Source organism: Talaromyces atroroseus (assembly GCF_001907595.1).
Source record: "Talaromyces atroroseus strain IBT 11181 chromosome Unknown scaffold_10, whole genome shotgun sequence".
Taxonomy (NCBI): Eukaryota; Fungi; Ascomycota; class Eurotiomycetes; order Eurotiales; family Trichocomaceae; genus Talaromyces; species Talaromyces atroroseus.
In genome coordinates, this window is record NW_017971442.1 from 1,230,484 (window position 1) to 1,247,073 (window position 16,590).

The 16,590-nt window shown below is 45.8% G+C and overlaps 7 protein-coding genes across 7 annotated transcripts; 3 read left to right on the forward strand and 4 right to left on the reverse strand.

Annotated features, from left to right (window-relative positions):
* Window positions 1–320: 320 nt before the first annotated feature.
* On the reverse strand, window positions 321–2,684 carry UA08_07223 (hypothetical protein; the record flags this gene model as incomplete). Its single annotated transcript, XM_020262141.1, has 9 exons — window positions 321–573; window positions 636–1,089; window positions 1,151–1,326; window positions 1,371–1,677; window positions 1,794–1,806; window positions 1,915–1,974; window positions 2,040–2,276; window positions 2,333–2,503; window positions 2,598–2,684. 9 exons carry the CDS (start codon window positions 2,682–2,684, stop codon window positions 321–323), a joined length of 1,758 nt encoding a protein of 585 aa, XP_020117574.1.
* A 1,230-nt stretch (window positions 2,685–3,914) lies between these two features.
* UA08_07224 (hypothetical protein) lies at window positions 3,915–5,332 on the forward strand (the record flags this gene model as incomplete). The annotated part of the gene is made up of 3 exons (XM_020262142.1): window positions 3,915–4,332; window positions 4,392–4,778; window positions 4,839–5,332. The coding sequence occupies 3 exons, from the start codon at window positions 3,915–3,917 to the stop codon at window positions 5,330–5,332; spliced, it is 1,299 nt and encodes a 432-aa protein (XP_020117575.1).
* Window positions 5,333–5,545: 213 nt separating this feature from the next.
* On the reverse strand, window positions 5,546–6,358 carry UA08_07225 (hypothetical protein; the record flags this gene model as incomplete). Its single annotated transcript, XM_020262143.1, has 1 exon — window positions 5,546–6,358. The coding sequence occupies one exon, from the start codon at window positions 6,356–6,358 to the stop codon at window positions 5,546–5,548; it is 813 nt and encodes a 270-aa protein (XP_020117572.1).
* Window positions 6,359–7,336: 978 nt separating this feature from the next.
* On the forward strand, window positions 7,337–8,044 carry UA08_07226 (hypothetical protein; the record flags this gene model as incomplete). Its single annotated transcript, XM_020262144.1, has 3 exons — window positions 7,337–7,703; window positions 7,762–7,829; window positions 7,898–8,044. 3 exons carry the CDS (start codon window positions 7,337–7,339, stop codon window positions 8,042–8,044), a joined length of 582 nt encoding a protein of 193 aa, XP_020117573.1.
* Window positions 8,045–8,238: 194 nt separating this feature from the next.
* On the reverse strand, window positions 8,239–10,672 carry UA08_07227 (hypothetical protein; the record flags this gene model as incomplete). The annotated part of the gene is made up of 3 exons (XM_020262145.1): window positions 8,239–10,181; window positions 10,247–10,414; window positions 10,474–10,672. 3 exons carry the CDS (start codon window positions 10,670–10,672, stop codon window positions 8,239–8,241), a joined length of 2,310 nt encoding a protein of 769 aa, XP_020117580.1.
* A 2,724-nt stretch (window positions 10,673–13,396) lies between these two features.
* Window positions 13,397–14,415, forward strand: UA08_07228 (hypothetical protein; the record flags this gene model as incomplete). Its single annotated transcript, XM_020262146.1, has 4 exons — window positions 13,397–13,553; window positions 13,620–13,695; window positions 13,757–13,846; window positions 13,944–14,415. The coding sequence occupies 4 exons, from the start codon at window positions 13,397–13,399 to the stop codon at window positions 14,413–14,415; spliced, it is 795 nt and encodes a 264-aa protein (XP_020117581.1).
* A 187-nt stretch (window positions 14,416–14,602) lies between these two features.
* On the reverse strand, window positions 14,603–16,371 carry UA08_07229 (hypothetical protein; the record flags this gene model as incomplete). The annotated part of the gene is made up of 4 exons (XM_020262148.1): window positions 14,603–14,778; window positions 14,865–15,852; window positions 15,922–16,194; window positions 16,252–16,371. 4 exons carry the CDS (start codon window positions 16,369–16,371, stop codon window positions 14,603–14,605), a joined length of 1,557 nt encoding a protein of 518 aa, XP_020117852.1.
* Between the last annotated feature and the right edge of the window lie 219 nt (window positions 16,372–16,590).

The window sequence follows — 16,590 nt, forward strand, 5'->3', positions numbered from 1 at the left end:
GTGGAGCAAAAGGTACCTAACAGCGCCATCATAATCGCTGTCTCCCTCCCATTCATGCGTGCAGACCAATCCTTGATTGAATACATCACGCCCGCACCATTTCAACCTATAAATCCATGAGGCGGGAGAGGATGAAGAATATGAGGGACTCCAGTCGTTAATATTATTTTTAAGAAATTGACTATAATTATGATATGAAGGACTCCTGCTGTTATTATCATTTTATGAGAAATCATCTAGTTATTAATTACATTTATGGAAAGGCATAATTAGGATATAAGGGACTCCCGGCGTTATTATCATTTTTTGCAAGAAATCGTCTAGTCGTCAATTACAATGGCGCCTGTATCGGGGTCATCAAGCACAATTGGTTCGTTGTTGTCACCGTCAGCAGCAACACGCTTGCTTTCAGGCTCCCCCGGAAGAGCAACTTCTTCCGCATCTCGCTTCCTTTTGTGACCAATAGTGCCATTCGTAATGGTGCCGTTGACTGCGGGCACCTGCTTAGGCTTCTTGGGGATGTCAATCTCTCTAGCTAGAGTGATTGATTTTTCGTCGGCAGCTGCCTTGGTTCTGAAGGGCTATTAGCTTGGACGACTATAAAAACCACGAATGTGATTTGAGTTGCTTCTCACCTTCCCTCGACAACGAGCTCTAGATTGACAAACGGGCTTTCATCGTTCTCATCAATGACTGTGAGTAGAGTCTCTGCTTGGATACCGAAATCGATGAGTTTCTTGGGCAAATTGTCTTCTAAATCTGGATCATAAATCATGCCAGCATCTGTATTGATCGAAAATTCCTCGCCGTATCCAAGTTTGCCGCGGATTGTATCTTCAACCAGATCCTTCAATGTCGCATGTTCAAGGTCCACCAAGACCTTACCCTGAGCTACCGAGCAAACGGCACAAAATGGGTTGGGCGGTCGCAGAATTTCAGAGTTGATGGCTCGAACGCCAGATCGTTCAAGGAATACCATCTTGGCATGATCGTAGTCGTCTCTCAAGACTTTGAAAGCCTGTAGGACACAAAGTCCGGCAGTCATAGCGTTAGTTGTAGCAATTGCAGGAATGATATTGCCAGCCATTTCTGTGGTTCATCTGCGTTAGCACGAAATCTAACTTCAAAAATTACGAAAAGATGGGCGCACGCTTGATGTCAAACTTTGATTTTGACTCAATATCAAAAATGGCAGACCGCAGATTTGCGCTGCACGCAACAAAGTCTAGCGTGTCGACGTCATCCTTGTCAAATGTGATTATCGGTTCGATATCGCCTGTTTTATTTGCTTGAAGATCTTTCAATCGCTTGCTTAGACGATCGAGACTGTCAATCTGGTTAGTCTATCTGCCTTAACAGAAGGCCGGAACCAAACGACTTGCCTGTCTTTGAAGACAGAGAAATTTTCTTCTAGTGTCCAAACTCTCTGATCGTCCTGCGAGACGCCAGCTTCAACTGAAGGAGCCTTTTCTGAAGGAGTCTTTTCTTGTAAAGATTCATACTTGAGGGCAGTGGGCGGTTTGCGCGTCTTCCACATATCTTCCATCCCACGTAGTCGCTCAATATCGTCTTTGAAAACCTTGTCAAACACTCGTTGCGCAAATCCTTCAGACCCAATGGATGCCCGGATAGCTTTTAGCGCCTGTGCCTCACGTCGCAAGTTCTCAATTTCCTCCGCTATATGTAATTAGCAGGATGTTCTCATTTTAGAAGCCATATATTTGTAAAACAGTACCGTTCTCTGCGTCCTCGCTGTGATCAAATCCATCCTCGTCACCATCGGTTTCACTTACACCGAACAGCTCCCTACTAGCAGTTAGCATAAGGCACGTTTCCAAACGATCATTGAGAATATTCACGGTAGAAGATAGCTCTTAGCCCACACAATGCAGTGTATAGGCTGACTTGGCGTACTCCGGATAGTACAAACTGGGAATGTCTTTGGTACTTCTTTAGACGTGCAATCGTAACATTCTGTACGAGACTAGATTTTCCATTAGCGGGGACTTTATAAAGCAAGAAACACGGAATCTTCGCACCTTTTTGATAACCTGGACCTGCCCATTGAAGCCTGTTGTACCGCTCTCCACTAAAGGTACATCCGCAGTAAGGCACATGCGGTTGACATGGCGACGAGCATCCAAGTTATCGAGGGCATTGAAGACGACATCAAAAGTTGCGAACCAGTCAACATTGAACTGCAAGTCTTTGATGTTGGCATGGTAGGCCTCTAGTTTCGAATCGGGTCGAAATTTGCCAGCGACTTCCTTTGCTACCTGTAGAGAGAATGGATGAGACCTTGCGCGACATCCCTCATCTTTGTCAAGCTTACCAGTGCCTTCGACTTTTTGATATGTTCATGGCGGAATAGAAACTGCCGATTCAAATTACTAAGGTCGATTGTGTCGAGGTCCACGATATGGATTTCACCGAAGCCCGTGAGGAGGAGGTTTTTGAGGAGCTCGCAGCCGATTCCACCGGCGCCGACTAAAAGAACCCGAGACTAGCAAGCCCAAATCAATCAGTAAACAAGTTTAAATGCATGGAGATTAGGGTATTGTATTTTGCGATTCAATTGCTATCAAAAACAGGCTTACCTCGCGGATGCGCCTGGACAAGGTGCCCAGTGAGCGCTTGAGGTAGGCGTCTCGAGGCGCAGGCCTAGCGTTTAACGTTGAATCCATCTCTAGGCGAGGCAGACAAGGAGTTGTATCATCCTAAACCGCAGAATTTGCTCGTGAAAAGAGTAGAAGGGCAAAAGGTAACCCAAGAAGAAATGGAAATGTGAAGCAGAAGAGAACGAGAGAGGAAGAGCCGCGAACTGACGGGCGAGGTTTCTCCGCTGCCGCAATGAAGGCTTGAGGAATGCGAGGAGTAGGAGACAAACTGAGAAAGATAAAAGAAAGTAAAGAAGAGAAGAAAAAGAAAAAGAAAAAAGAAAATGATGGTAGCACGGAGAAGAAGAGAACGCAAGCAAGCACAAAGGCAGCAGGAGAGCAACGAAGCGGTGGTGAGAGATGATGACCTAATTAGACCCGATTGGGACGGATGCGCCGAGCCTCATTCGTTCGTTCGCTCGCTCACCTTCACCTTCAGCTCTCCCAACCGACTCAGACTCCATCTCGACTAACTACCGGTATTCATTGGCTCATGCATCGCATGTTATCTCCGGCTTCGTTGGTCGTGAGCTTGCACCGCAGCCAAGCCTGCATGGATCTACTGCAGCTCCCTGACTGCTGATCAATCCATGGCGCGGAAGACGGATGTTTTAGTTCTGAATGAAATCGATGATACTATTGGTTATTTGATAGCTCAAAATGGAACTCTCTTTCTCTCACCGCGTGGTCATGAGCGATGCTATTCACGCTCGAAGACTCATGGAGAGATGCCATCACTTTTGATATCGCTGCAGCAGAGGTGTTTGTTTCAGGGAATGAGAGATTTATATTCTATAGAACGTGCAGACATGTGTCTACTACCTATCCGTAAAACGACAGTCTATATTTATACTTCAGTCTACATACGCAGGCAATAGCTTAGGTAGTTCGTTATACATCGCTTGATATCGCTGCCGCCGGAGAAGAATAACAGCCAATCACAACCTAGAAGCTTGCTTATGTAACGCTCAAAAACAATTTTTCCACCAAAAAGGCACACGATAGTCCTAGTAGACTGGCGCTGTGAAGAAAAGCCAGCAGTGTCTTTGAATCATGTCAGCAACCCCATTGATCCTCTGAGAGGTCACTCTTAGAACAGATCTTTGTTCCGGACTGGCCTTGCGGTGTTGAGAAAATGACTCATTAGCGACTTCTTATCAATATCAATAAGATCCCCGACGACAGCCAACAAAAGACGCTCCTGATTCCGACTCTATCGAAGACGTAGGCCATTCTAAATAGAGGATACACTGCAGCATGTCGGACGACGAAGCCGATCCCGAGCTCTTGGAGCTTCTCCGACAATCCTTAGGCCTGGGCAAGAAGGGCGCTTCCGACGTGCAAGACACTAAAGTACTGCAAAATGCTCGATACATCTTTGATAATGCCATCGATGTTGCCCTGGAACCTAGACAGACCAAATTAGCTGCTGAGACGATTTGGCAGCAATTACAGAAGAAAAATTACTCTACTTCAACATGGACTGAGCATGAACTGCATCCCAAGACCAAGGACGAGAGTACAGTGGATTTTATCTTCACTATGGATCTTCTGAATTTCAGCTTCTGGTCTGAGCAGACGGACGAAAGTAAGCGGTTTGCCATTGAGTATCGTGGTAGGAAATGGACTGGTTATTGGAGTTTGGTTGCTGCTCTGCAGAGGGCATTAGATGAAGGTGAGCATTTTCCCTCTCGCTTGCTTTAGAAAAACGGTTGTCTCACCAAAATTCCATAGGCATTCCCATTACAAGTCCCGATTTCTGGCTGGACGAGGATGAGTTTAACGAAGATTTATTAAAACATGTTTTCCGCTCCGCAACAGAGGAAGAGATACCTCTGTTGGAAGAGCGATTCGACTGTCTGCGCGAAGCTGGGCAGGTCTTGGACGAAAAGTTCGATGGCAGTTTTGTCAACTGCATCTATGATGCTAATCAATCGGCACCTGGTCTTGTTAATCTCCTGGCTAATAACTTTCCATGCTTTCGTGACGAGTCGTCCTTTGATGGACGCACGGTGCGATTCTATAAGCGCGCTCAAATCTTAGTTGCCGATCTATGGGCCTGCTTTGACGGTCAGTCGTATGGCGATTTCAATGATATTGAGAAAATTACAATGTTTGCCGGTATGTTCTTTCATATGTTTCCCAAGAGACGAAGTATATTGTTTTTCTAACATGTTCAAGACTACCGCATCCCCCAAATGCTCTATCAGCTCGGATGTCTTCTTTACTCTCCACCATTAGAGAGCCATATCCGTCGCCTGCAGCCCATCAAGCCAGGTTCAAAATGGGAACTAGAGCTCCGCGGTGCTAGCATTTGGTGCGTCGAACTCATCAAACAGGAAATAGAGCGTCGCCATCCGGAATCGAAGACAGCGTACTCTACAGAACAGTCTTCAATCTATGGCACTAATCTCGATGATAAAGACGACGTCGCAGATATTGAGACAGAGGAACAGTCAAAAGAACAAGAAGGAGCAAGAGAAGAAGAAAAAGAAAAAGATAGAAACGGAGACGGGACGGCATCACAACCAGAGTTGAAGAAGGCAGCAACACGCAAAGTCTTCGGTATAAACGCTATTTTAATCGACTTTTTCCTCTACGATACGATGAAAGAATTAGAGTGTGATGGTTGTGAAACTATTCCCCATCATCGGACTAGGAGCATCTGGTATTAGGATTTATATCGTCATGGCTTAGATTTCACGCATTTATAGATGAAACGGCGGTTATGTGTGAGAAAAACCAATCCTCAATCTGTCATCCCCTGTGGGTGGAAGGGTTACTCTTTATAGACACTGCTCTTGGTGTATTAAATGCATTTATAGACCGACGACAGGATGAATGATGTACGTATGAATTAAACAAATATCAATGGGTGAATGTTATAATTAGGCTGTAGCAACCGCCTTACTACTACCTCTGTTGCTGTTAGCCATTTTCTTCATCTTGCTTATCCTCTGTAACATATCTGCCTTCCACTCTAAATAGTCTTCTCTTCGATTTTCGCTCAAATAATCAACTCGATCCTGCATCATCGTACCGAGACCAGGTAACAACAAACCTTCTTCGTCCTTACCAGCATGTAAAAAGATATTCGTCCTTTTGGAGCCCCGGATATCACCCCCCTCGTCATCACCATCAGGATTAGATTCATTTCCAAACTCTTCTTCTCTTTCGCCAGCCATCGGAATATTATCAAACCACTCCTGCCCTTTGGCCCATTGTTGGCCCATAATCAGGGCAATCCATGAATCAACATCTTCAGCATGCCGTCTGTCGCCTGAAGATAGTCCTAGACTAGACAGGGCGGTTTGTCGCATTTCGGAAAAGGTTTTCTTGTCCATTTTGCGAGCTTCTCCTTCCTTGGATGGAGATGTTGGCGGACGACCACCGGGACTTGTTGCCGCGGCGGCATCGACATTGTTTGTGTTGATTGCTGCAGTGCCCGGGCTGGGACTGCGTCGGCGAGCAAGGACAAGGAAATAAACGGCTACTATGAGCGCCATCACTACTTCCTTATAATCATCGGTATTCTCTTCTTCTGGCATGCGAAGAATGCTGAGAAAGTCGGAAATCTCTTCATCCAGTTTACTGATATCTTTATTCGTCATGGATGAGACAAAGTGCAAAATGGACGAAACGCCAGCGTAAATATGAGGCGGCAGTGTCCGCGAAATAGGTGGCCGGGACCACAGAGACATTCTGGGAGCAGGCGTGGATAAGATTCTGCAGACTGATCTGATGGATGGCATGACCCATTGTGGAGCATCTTTGATATTTTGTAGTAACTTTGGTGATTCTTGAGTGAAGCGCGCACGCTTTACTGAGGTCGCCCTAGACAGTGTTTTATTATGAGAGCCTTCATTAAAAGTTCTCTTGCCGAGAGGCGTGTTTTTGGACGGAGTGGTATCTTGATTTGCCTGTTTGGATGGTGTGCGGGAAGGTGTAGTATCGACGCCGTTTTTCTTTGGTATTGACGTTGGTTTATTCGGTGTTGCACGAGTAGATCTATTGCTTGATGCTGCATTTCCTCCGATAGACCTTTCGAGAAAGGTATATAGCTTCTTATAAACACGCGGAGGACATGGCGGGTGGCCGAGGAGAGGCGGGAGTTTCAATGAGCGTGATAGTCTATGGCCAACAGAACCATTAACCTCGCCTATTCACCGACAATTGACATGTAAAAAGTGAATACCTACCGTCGACAAGCAATTTCGGCACACGCAAAAGGTCTCGCTATTTCCTCCTCGGGCTTCAAGCTAGACGAGTAACTCCGAGACTGCGCCAGGAGAGACTGGGCGAGAGTCAGGAGTTCGGAGGGAAGTTCGTTTTCGTGGGTTGGTAGTAGGGTGACAAGCGCTCGTTCGACAGGTCTTTGGTTATTCATCTCGCGGAGCGTATATACTATAAATATATCGATAGAGGGAGCAGATGAAGTTCAGTCAGGACGAGGAGGAGATTTCTTAGCTGTTCCCAAAACGGTTATATTGAGAGACGCGAGAGAGACGCGGTTAACGTGCAACCGACGCTAACTCAGTACGGATGGTTGCCTCCGCAACGAATGACATCGACTTTCTTCACTTCCGACTACACCTCGTCTCAAGCTCCAGGCCGCAACCAGTTGATACTCACGAGAAAGCTGATTTCCAACTACAAATAACACTTCCAATATATTAACCATGCCGCCACGCCGCGCCACTAGAACGACTGCAAGCAGTGGGCAGTCCAAACTGTCCTTCGGCGCCCAGTCGAGAGTAACGAAGCCTTCCACCACAGCGCCAGGGAAACAAGTCAAGAACACCGTACCAATAGTCCAGGAGATCTCCAAGACATCACCGCCCGACACCGCACTTCCCCAACAAATCCCCGTTTCGTCATCGGCAGCGTCTTCGGAGCCTCACGTTGCGGAGGTAGCCATTCGCGAACAAGCAAAGGACGAACTCAGCCAACCCGCAAGCAAGGAGGACCGGAAAGCATTGGAGATCAGTGAGGCACAGATTACACAGTACTGGAATAACGAAGAGCATAATAGGATTGCGCAAAGAGGTATGTGTTTTGAGTTTGGCGGGGCTTGTGTGAATTTGATATCTGATGTGTTCGGCAGTGCACCAAAAGGATCTTGATATCGACGAAAAGGTTTTACGTCACTTTGACCTGTCGAGTCAGTATGGAGTATGTGGATTTTCATCTGTGACCTACGAATATCTACTGAGAATAGCGCTAATCAACAATTCACACAGCCTTGTATCGGGATTTCAAGAATCAAGCGCTGGCGCCGAGCACATCTACTCGAGCTTGATCCACCGATTGAGGTTCTAGCTATTCTTTTGAAAAAGCGCGGAGCTCCTGTCAGTGAACGCGCATACATGGATGAACTCCTTTCGTGACATTTTCTTGAGCAGATATGTACATTATTGTTAAACGGCGTTTATAGGATTTATTATACTCACATACCCTATTTCCTTTTACTGATTTTAACATGCCATCTATTTGAATTGTTTTGAAGGCCTACCCGACGAATGCTTGTTCAAACCATGAGGAACTACAATTCCATGGTAATAAATGTAAATCCACGGCAGCTTTAGTTTCCGGCATAGCAATGATCAGGATTACCTGCAGCTGGACTTCCCCACCATGAAGGAAAGGGAACCTCTTTGCTACTTGCACCGAAGACGGCGAAAGATAATATGAAAATGACGATCTGAGAACCACCATCCATAGCGGCCCCAATGAGATAGTTGTACTTGTTGTAGATCCGAGGCTTGCGGCGTCGAAGCCAGAACTGAGAAAAGATTCCCACAGCAATTGAGGAGCAAATCCATGATGTGTTTCCATAGTAGGTTGTGCCAGCATAAGCAATGATGATGGCTGTATTGAGCTCCCACCTGTCGAGTCTGGGGAACAGTTTGATCGCACCCGAGTGAATAACTGGAAGTGCGAGGCCGATAATTAGACCCATGGGCACTATGAAGTATTGTCCATTGACTCCATAGATTTCCTTTGCAAGTGCCCATGTGATAGCATCAGAGTTTAGACTCTGCATGTATGCGCCACTCCACACATTGTTTCCTATGGGGTCAAGGAGGATTTCTCGTTGATTGGACACAATCGTTGTCATCACGGCATAGTTGAGCCCGGCTCCTAGAAGAGTGGCGTAAATCTGAGTAATAAACATCACTCTATGTGGTATCTTGAGATACTGGCCTACAACAAGCCAGTTGGCCAGGTTGACGGATAGCAGGATGACTTGGTGCGACCAAGACGCAAAGTAGAGATTGGCAAGAGGCCGCCCTGGGTGTAGAGCGCCTGCAACCATTTTGGAAAGCTGATTAGTTGATACGCCACTTCCATATAGACCGTAGAGAACGCAGGAGAAGGGGGCAATGAAAGCACCTAGAAGAAGGGCGATAATGTAACCCCAAACTGGTAGGGTGGTTTGACCTTTGAGATTGACAATCAATCCGGCGAAGAAAGCTAGCGCAAAAAGCGCCCAATACCACCACAGTGGGACTTCCTTGTACTTGAGCATAGCTTGGTAGTGCGGATCGGGCTGACTTCTGCTGCGTGCCTGCTTCCATGCGGTCCACATATCTTTGCTATAGAATATGAGGACGTGCGTGATCAAGGCTCCGATGGCCAGGTTCTGCGTCATGAACCCCCAGACAGTAGTGGCGGTCAAAGAAGGTAGGCCCACGTCGTCAACCTTGTTATAGTCGATAGTACCTCGGTCATTCATGATGGAGGTCGTAGTATACACGGAACCGTTGGACTGGAAGAGAGAGCTCGACATGAAAGGGAAATTCTTCGCGTTCCAAGCATTTCCGTAGTAAACCCCAATCATGACGGCGTAGTAAATAAGATAGCCAATCCAAGAATTCAGTTGTTGTTTGAATGGCAGTGACAGGTATGTACTCTGAATATATTGCCAATCTAGACTGAAATTTAATATCCCCAAGCCCTCGTTTGATGAAGCGCCTCCGAAGACGTTGGTGAAGATAGTCCGGATATGAACAGGGGCGTTCATGGAAGCCAGGCAAAAGATCGAGATGCCCCCAAACCAAGTTACGATGTAGGCAGGAAAAAACTCCCAGACGCCCGACGCCACCAATGCCCAGATAAATTTGGTTAAGCGGTCCCTGTTCGCACGCGTGTCAAAATGGAGGTTCTGGAATAGCACAACCTGGGGCAAGGTCGACCAATACACCATTTCAGCAGGGTAGACGATGAGTGGCCGTAACACGCCAGCCAGCACAAATCCACAGAGAGATATCGAAAAGGTACCCAGGACTGCAGTGGTGGCATTGACACTGATGTCGTAGAATAAATTCTCAATGGCATAAATCTCTACTCCAGCAAGGCCGTTGTTGCCAGAGGAGGCGATTAGTGCGGCAACCACGTGCTCCTTAATCCCAAAGCCCTGCCCAAAGTTGAGGAAGCGAAGTGTGCTTCGTACCCATCTTTGTTTGAACCTTTCTGGACTGGGAGTCAACAGAGCCCATGCCTGGCCGAATACGTAGATGAGAACTGTGGGATTTGTGTGCGTGAGCAGACAGGCCATCTTGAAGGGAGGACAAAAAGGGACGCCGTACGTTGCAAAAAGGTGGCAGATACTTGGGCCTGGTACGGTTTGAACGTGTACAACATCGTGATGACGCTTGAAAGCGCGGTAAAAATCGAGCCCAGGACGATGGAACGAAAGGTCAAAGAAGGATCGCCATCGTCTCGCAATGATACGATGTATTTCGACACGTCGAGACCTTTAAATGAGAGATTAGTGATGCACTAACAGTAGAAAGCAGGTATTTTCAGTGGTTACCAGTGCGAATAACGGGATGCCCTTTGACGTATTCTGTATCGTCATCCTGCGGCGACTCGATCGACACCTCTCCGGTCTTCTCGTCCACAACGTTCTTGACTTTCTGATCGCGGCTGGTGGTTTCAACAGAGTCATCGGCAACCTCGACTCCTTTGCGGTTGTCCACATTGTTTGTAGGAGCCATGATCCCGTCAGACATTTTCAGGTGAAATTTGGGGCCGCCTGTCACTGACAGAAAAAGGAACGCGGGAACTCAAGAAGCACTTCCAAGACCTATAAATATTTGAATATTAATTATATCACCCTTCTTTGCTCCACATTACGTTTCTTTTCTGCCTTTTTTCCCCTTCTTATTTTGCCTCCTCATGCAACCAGAATTCCAGAATGATGCCATTTTGACCTCGAATGAGAAAACACAGGAAAGCATGGCACTTGATGGGCTCGCAGTGAAGGACGTTACATTGCGGAAATCTAGCTGCGGGTTAGTGCTTAGTTAGGATGGAGCCAAGTCATCTTTAGACTCGACGTGGATTATTTTATATCTAGGGAAGGGTAGATATGATTCGACGGAGTTTTAAACGGAAATAACCTCTGTAGATAGATAGCTACAAGCATATATACATACACACATGGACAGACGGATCATCGACTGCAAGTGAAAATTGAGATTTTGGCTATAGTTTTTGAGTGCGGGTGCCGCCGATCATACCCACATCTAGTGGATTCAGGATTGCAAATGTGTCTTTATTCCGATTGGACGGTTGAGAAATTGCCTATTTAGGCAATTTTTCGAACTTTGCAGTGAGTGGTTGTTCATTGGCCATAGCAATTGTTCTCTCGCATCTCCCAAGTGACATACTCCGTATACCTAGGTGCGACACTGTACGACTCATAAATCTGCAGGAATCGTTATGGTCTTCCCAGCCACCTAATTCTAATGCAATTCAGAACATCATCTCTCTTTTCCCGCGGAAATTCTTGAAAGCAGAGCCCTTACTATGAAATCAAATCTATTTGTCAGTGGCTAGTACTGCTCTGGGAGAAGACATGCAAAATCTGACAATCACTGTCGGAAATATAAATTGCGGTATATGTAAAGCTCTAATGTTGTAAGTTATGGACCAAATGCTCCTGTAAGTCACATCTCTTGCATTCATCATAGAATACCTGCTCACTCAGGTAATTAACGCGCTTGAAGACAATGGCTGATTCCGGCTTGTGCTGTAAAGCTTCTAAGGTTGTTCTTAAGACAGGCCCTTCTTTTATCAAGGGTGAGTATGGCCTGTAGAATTTACAAACAAATTTAGAAGTGCGCTTAGATATTGTATACTTGAATTCTAAGTAGTGTATCTAGAGGCTATCACCTCTGAAATCGTCATTCAAACTGCCTTATCCTCCAGTTCTGACTACAGCCCATGGCTGTGGTAGTCTGTTGCTCACACTGTTGTGCTTCCAAGGCGATTCAGTAGAGAATTTTCCAAGGTTGCGCTCGATAATTATCTCGAGAAAGCACCATCTGCCATCTATCTTGCATTCTTTAATGACTGTGTCAGAGCGAGACAAAGATACATCGAGTGAATGGATATCACGCCATCTATAAAAACTTGAACCAGTTTCATCGAAGAACCATCGGAGCCAAGCTTTGATATTCTCGAGTGAACTCAATAGAGTTGTGGTCCCTAAAACAACAACTTTTTCCACACCGGGGATCTTTGACCGACTAATAGCAGCTCGAATGTATATTTATTTTTCACCATCAGTCTCTGACCCGTTAGGTCCCAGGAAACTCTACTAACGATAGAGACTTCTGTAGCTGGATGACCCTTGAAATTGCAATTATACATGAATTGTTGGAAAATTGGCCCGCACCGTACCAAGCCCACCGCTTCCCAATATGTCAGAGCCACACAAGGACACATTTAAACCATTCCACGTTCCGGCTTGCACGGTAGACACATATGCCAAGAATCAGACCATGCCGAAGCCTATGAAGTTTCCAGCATCGATCACAGTATTTCCAACGGCTGTCCTCAAGTTGACAGAGCAGCACATTTTGTGCTGGTAACCCTGATATGTTTTTCGTCTCGATTCTTGGGCTTCGTGCTGGCCGTTTTTAGGTTTGGAAAAGGAGCAAAAATTGTAGACCCCGAGCTGATCGAAATAAAAGATACAACTTGTATAGTTCTTTGCAGGTTTATGCAAGGCATATTTGATCAGGAGTAGAGAGATATTCGAGAATCAGATTCAATGGTTCTGGCGGAAGATCTTTTGCAATGTTGGCTTGATATTTCTGACGCTTCCAGAAAATGGAGTAAAATTCGGCCCGAAGATCCATGCTGAGATTGCATTTACAGTAGAAAAGCAATTGAGCAAAGTGGTAAAGAAGAGAAAAAATTGGAAGGGAGAATATCTAGGTTTCATATTTTAAATTCTAACTAAGTAATTGCATGCCATGGACTAAATCAAATAGTGTAGTCGTCATTTACCTAGGTAGGTACTATCCATATTCGGATGTTCTTTGAGTCTCTATATCCAGCGTATTGAACACAAAATACAGGATTTTACCACACATGCCTCCTAGGGAGTATTCATGCGGATACCTGAAACGTATGAGCTGGGTACGATACGGTATTATTTCTCCGGTGTGAATACACGTAACTTACCACTTGCTGTCAACCAGGCGTAACGCAGTATCTGGAGTCGCTATTTAAGCCCAATCGTCACCCACCTGAGATCTTAAGTATATATTGTATTCGATTTGTTTACTAGGTAACGCCTGGGAGAGACGGCTATTATGGCACCTGATTTGAGCATGATTTGGCAAGAGTATGCACATCGACTACTAGCATCCTGGAGACTTGGCTGCTGGGTAGGGCTGCCATGGATACTATATAAGTTGAACCGATATTTAAGCCACCGAGCAATGAACAACGGCGTTGCCGCCTCATTTGACTGGAACAAGGAAATCGTCCTTGTGACAGGCGGATCAAATGGAATAGGGGCAGCATGTGCGCAACAACTAGCCTCGGAAGGGACCCAGGTAGTTGTGCTTGATGTATTGCCATTGACTTATGATGCTCGTGAGAAATTATTCCACTGTTTAAGCATAAGTAGAGAGGCTTTGCTCGTGGCTAACATTTCTAAAGCCAAACACTTGCACTATTATCGATGTGATCTGACCAACCAAGACGATGTTCTTGCTGTTGCTGCATCTATTAGGCGGTTTGTTCTCCTACCTGTAGTGTCTTATCTCACATGTCCAGTTTTGACAACTCTCAACTAGGCAAATTGGAGAGCCTACATGCGTTGTAGCAAACGCAGGAATATGCCGCGGAAAATCGTTGCTTCAAGCCACCAAACGGGACATTGAACTGTAAGCAGAAAGACTTGTTCAACATATTATCGTATTGCTGCAACATTGGTATTCTGATTTCCTTCTCTGAGATAATTAGAACGTTCGGAGTAAATAGCCTAGGGCTTTTGTGGACGGTGAAAGCGTTTGTCCCGTCTCTTGCATCTCATAATCATGGCCATTTTGTGATACTCGCCTCTCAAACAGGGTATCTGGCAACAGCAGGCGTGGTAGACTACGCGGCCACTAAAGCGGCTGCCCTAGCTATTTATGAGGGACTCCAGACAGAGTTACGCCATGTGTATAAAGCCCCTGCGGTGCGCGTATCATGCGTGGCACCATCAGCGGTAAACACCAAGATGTTCACAGGCATTCAGCTACCGTCATCAATTCAACCCCTGAAACCTGCAGATGTTGGTTCAGCTGTGGTGAAGATTTTACGAAGCGGACGGGCGCAGAATATGATGATGCCCTCTTCCGCATGCATTTCTCCAATCATTCGAGCACTTCCGGATTGGCTGCGAATTGGGTTGCAGGATTTTGGAAAGGATGTTATGATCAACCTGAACCCTCATAAGCCACTAGGCTGAATTGTTAGTTTACCAGGAGCTATCTCTTTGGTATAGAGTCTACATCTCGACAGCCTCCATAACTTTCATACTGTCGGAATGCATTTTCTTTCCGATGAAATGGAAGTTGCACAAGTTGTGTGGTAATGCAATGAAATCAATTCTATTTGCTTTATCTAGGTAACACTTGCCTAAAATTGAGATCATATTAAACCGGTCGTAGCCGTAGTCTTAATCCTCCCTGAGGCCTGGAAGTGAGCCCTGTCTCAATGACAATATCAGAATCCTTGTCCTCCAACTCCATTTCAAATGTTCCCACCAAAGCAGCCAGTAAACACGCAAACTCTCCACGGGCAAAGCCTTGACCGATGCACGAACGAGGTCCTTGAATGGATGTTAGATTTGAGACGGATATGATTGCTAGCCATAATCTCAAGATGGAAAGAATAGTATGCAGTAACCTAACTTACCATGCAAAAAAGTCATGAACGAGAAGTTTGTCAAACCACCGCCGCTATTAGCTTGGAGGGATCCCATCCATCGATCAGGATTGAACACCGTTGCATCATCTCCCCAGAGTTGTTTCGAAACGTTAATTGCACGCGGTGAGATCACAACCACTGTCCCCTTTGGAATGTGCTGCTCTGCAATAGTTGTATCCTTTACAGATACCCTTCTTGTCAGCCCAGCTGGTGGGTAAATGCGGAAGACCTCGTTACAAACAGCATGTAGATATGGTAGACTATCTACCAACTCTGCCGTGACTAATAGCATTTCTGCACTAGCATTTGCTCCAAAGGGCAGTCTGGCTCGTACTTCCTCTCGGAGCCTTTTTTGCACAGTTGGATACAGACATAAAGCATACATCGCCCATGTCATTGATGTCGCGGTGGTCTCGTGCCCAGCGGCAAGGAATGTCAGAAGATGGTTTTCGAGCATTGTATCAGTGAAACTGCCAGAGTCAAGAGCGACGGATATAATGTCCCTGTCTGATTCACCATTTGAGGCGTCTTCACTATGATGGTGCTCCTTCTCAGATTTTTTATCTTCAATCAATCTGCGAGCAACGCCAGTCAGAACTTCTGTAGCAGCAGCGATGCTATCATTGCGCTTTATATTCAGAAGATTCATGATCTGTTGGCGAGCAATGAAAATGAGGATCCCAAATATCCCCTTTGGTGGCTTTAGCTCGAATACATTTTGATAGGCGGTGACTATTTCATTATCTGGATGATGTAACGTGTCGAATTCCCTCCCAAATCCTGCTGCTCCCAAGATGTCCAGTGTTGTACGAGCAAGCCAATCAGCAACATCAAACACTTTGCTTGATTCTTCAGGATCGCGCTTAATCTCGCGTTCGAGCTCCTTAGCTAAGAGGGCGGCCTTCTCCCAGAATATCGGGTATAAATCCTTGACGTGTCGGTGCGAAAAAGCTGGCATCAACATTTTGCGTTGTTTCTGTATACTCCAGTTAGCTCGGTTCTTTATTTCTATTCGAAAAGGTGGAAGCACAAGAAGAAATCATACTTTATGTTCTTCGCCCTCTGCGATAATCAACCCTACCCCAAGTATTCTTCCCAGCCCCTGTCTTAGTTTGTACGGCTTCGAGAAATCGTAGTTCTTTAGTACCAGCACTTCTGAAAGTGCCTTTGGGCTCGTCACAAATACAACCTCTTTGTTGAACCACATTCGATACCGAATGAGACCATTGTTGGGTACCTCATTGATCCACTCCTGGAGAGGCATCCCAGAACGCTCATTGGGAAGAAGCTTGGCATGGCCGCTAAAGAGTTTACCCCCCTAGAAGAATTTAGCTTCTGCTCAAAATCTTTTCTCTTACATAAAGCCCTTGCTTACCTCCGGCTCAGGCAAACTTCGTAGTGCGCTGAAGAAGAACGGCTTCAGGTAAACCTTCCAGATGCTTAGACTGACGAAGGATATGAAAACTGTCGCAATGGTGGCAATAGCTGCGGACATTGTAAACAGTCTTTCCTCAGATAGTGATATTCTCATCTCGAAAATTAGACCATGGTCTTGTGACCTATATAATTTAAAAAGACACGCCTCAAATTTCGGTACCGGTATTACAGATACCGCCCAGGTATTTGTACAAGGATCTAGACCCGCCAAACCTAATTTCAAGCCATAATTGAAGTGCGTTCTAGATTTGCATTCATGCATCGCGGAGAGTTACAT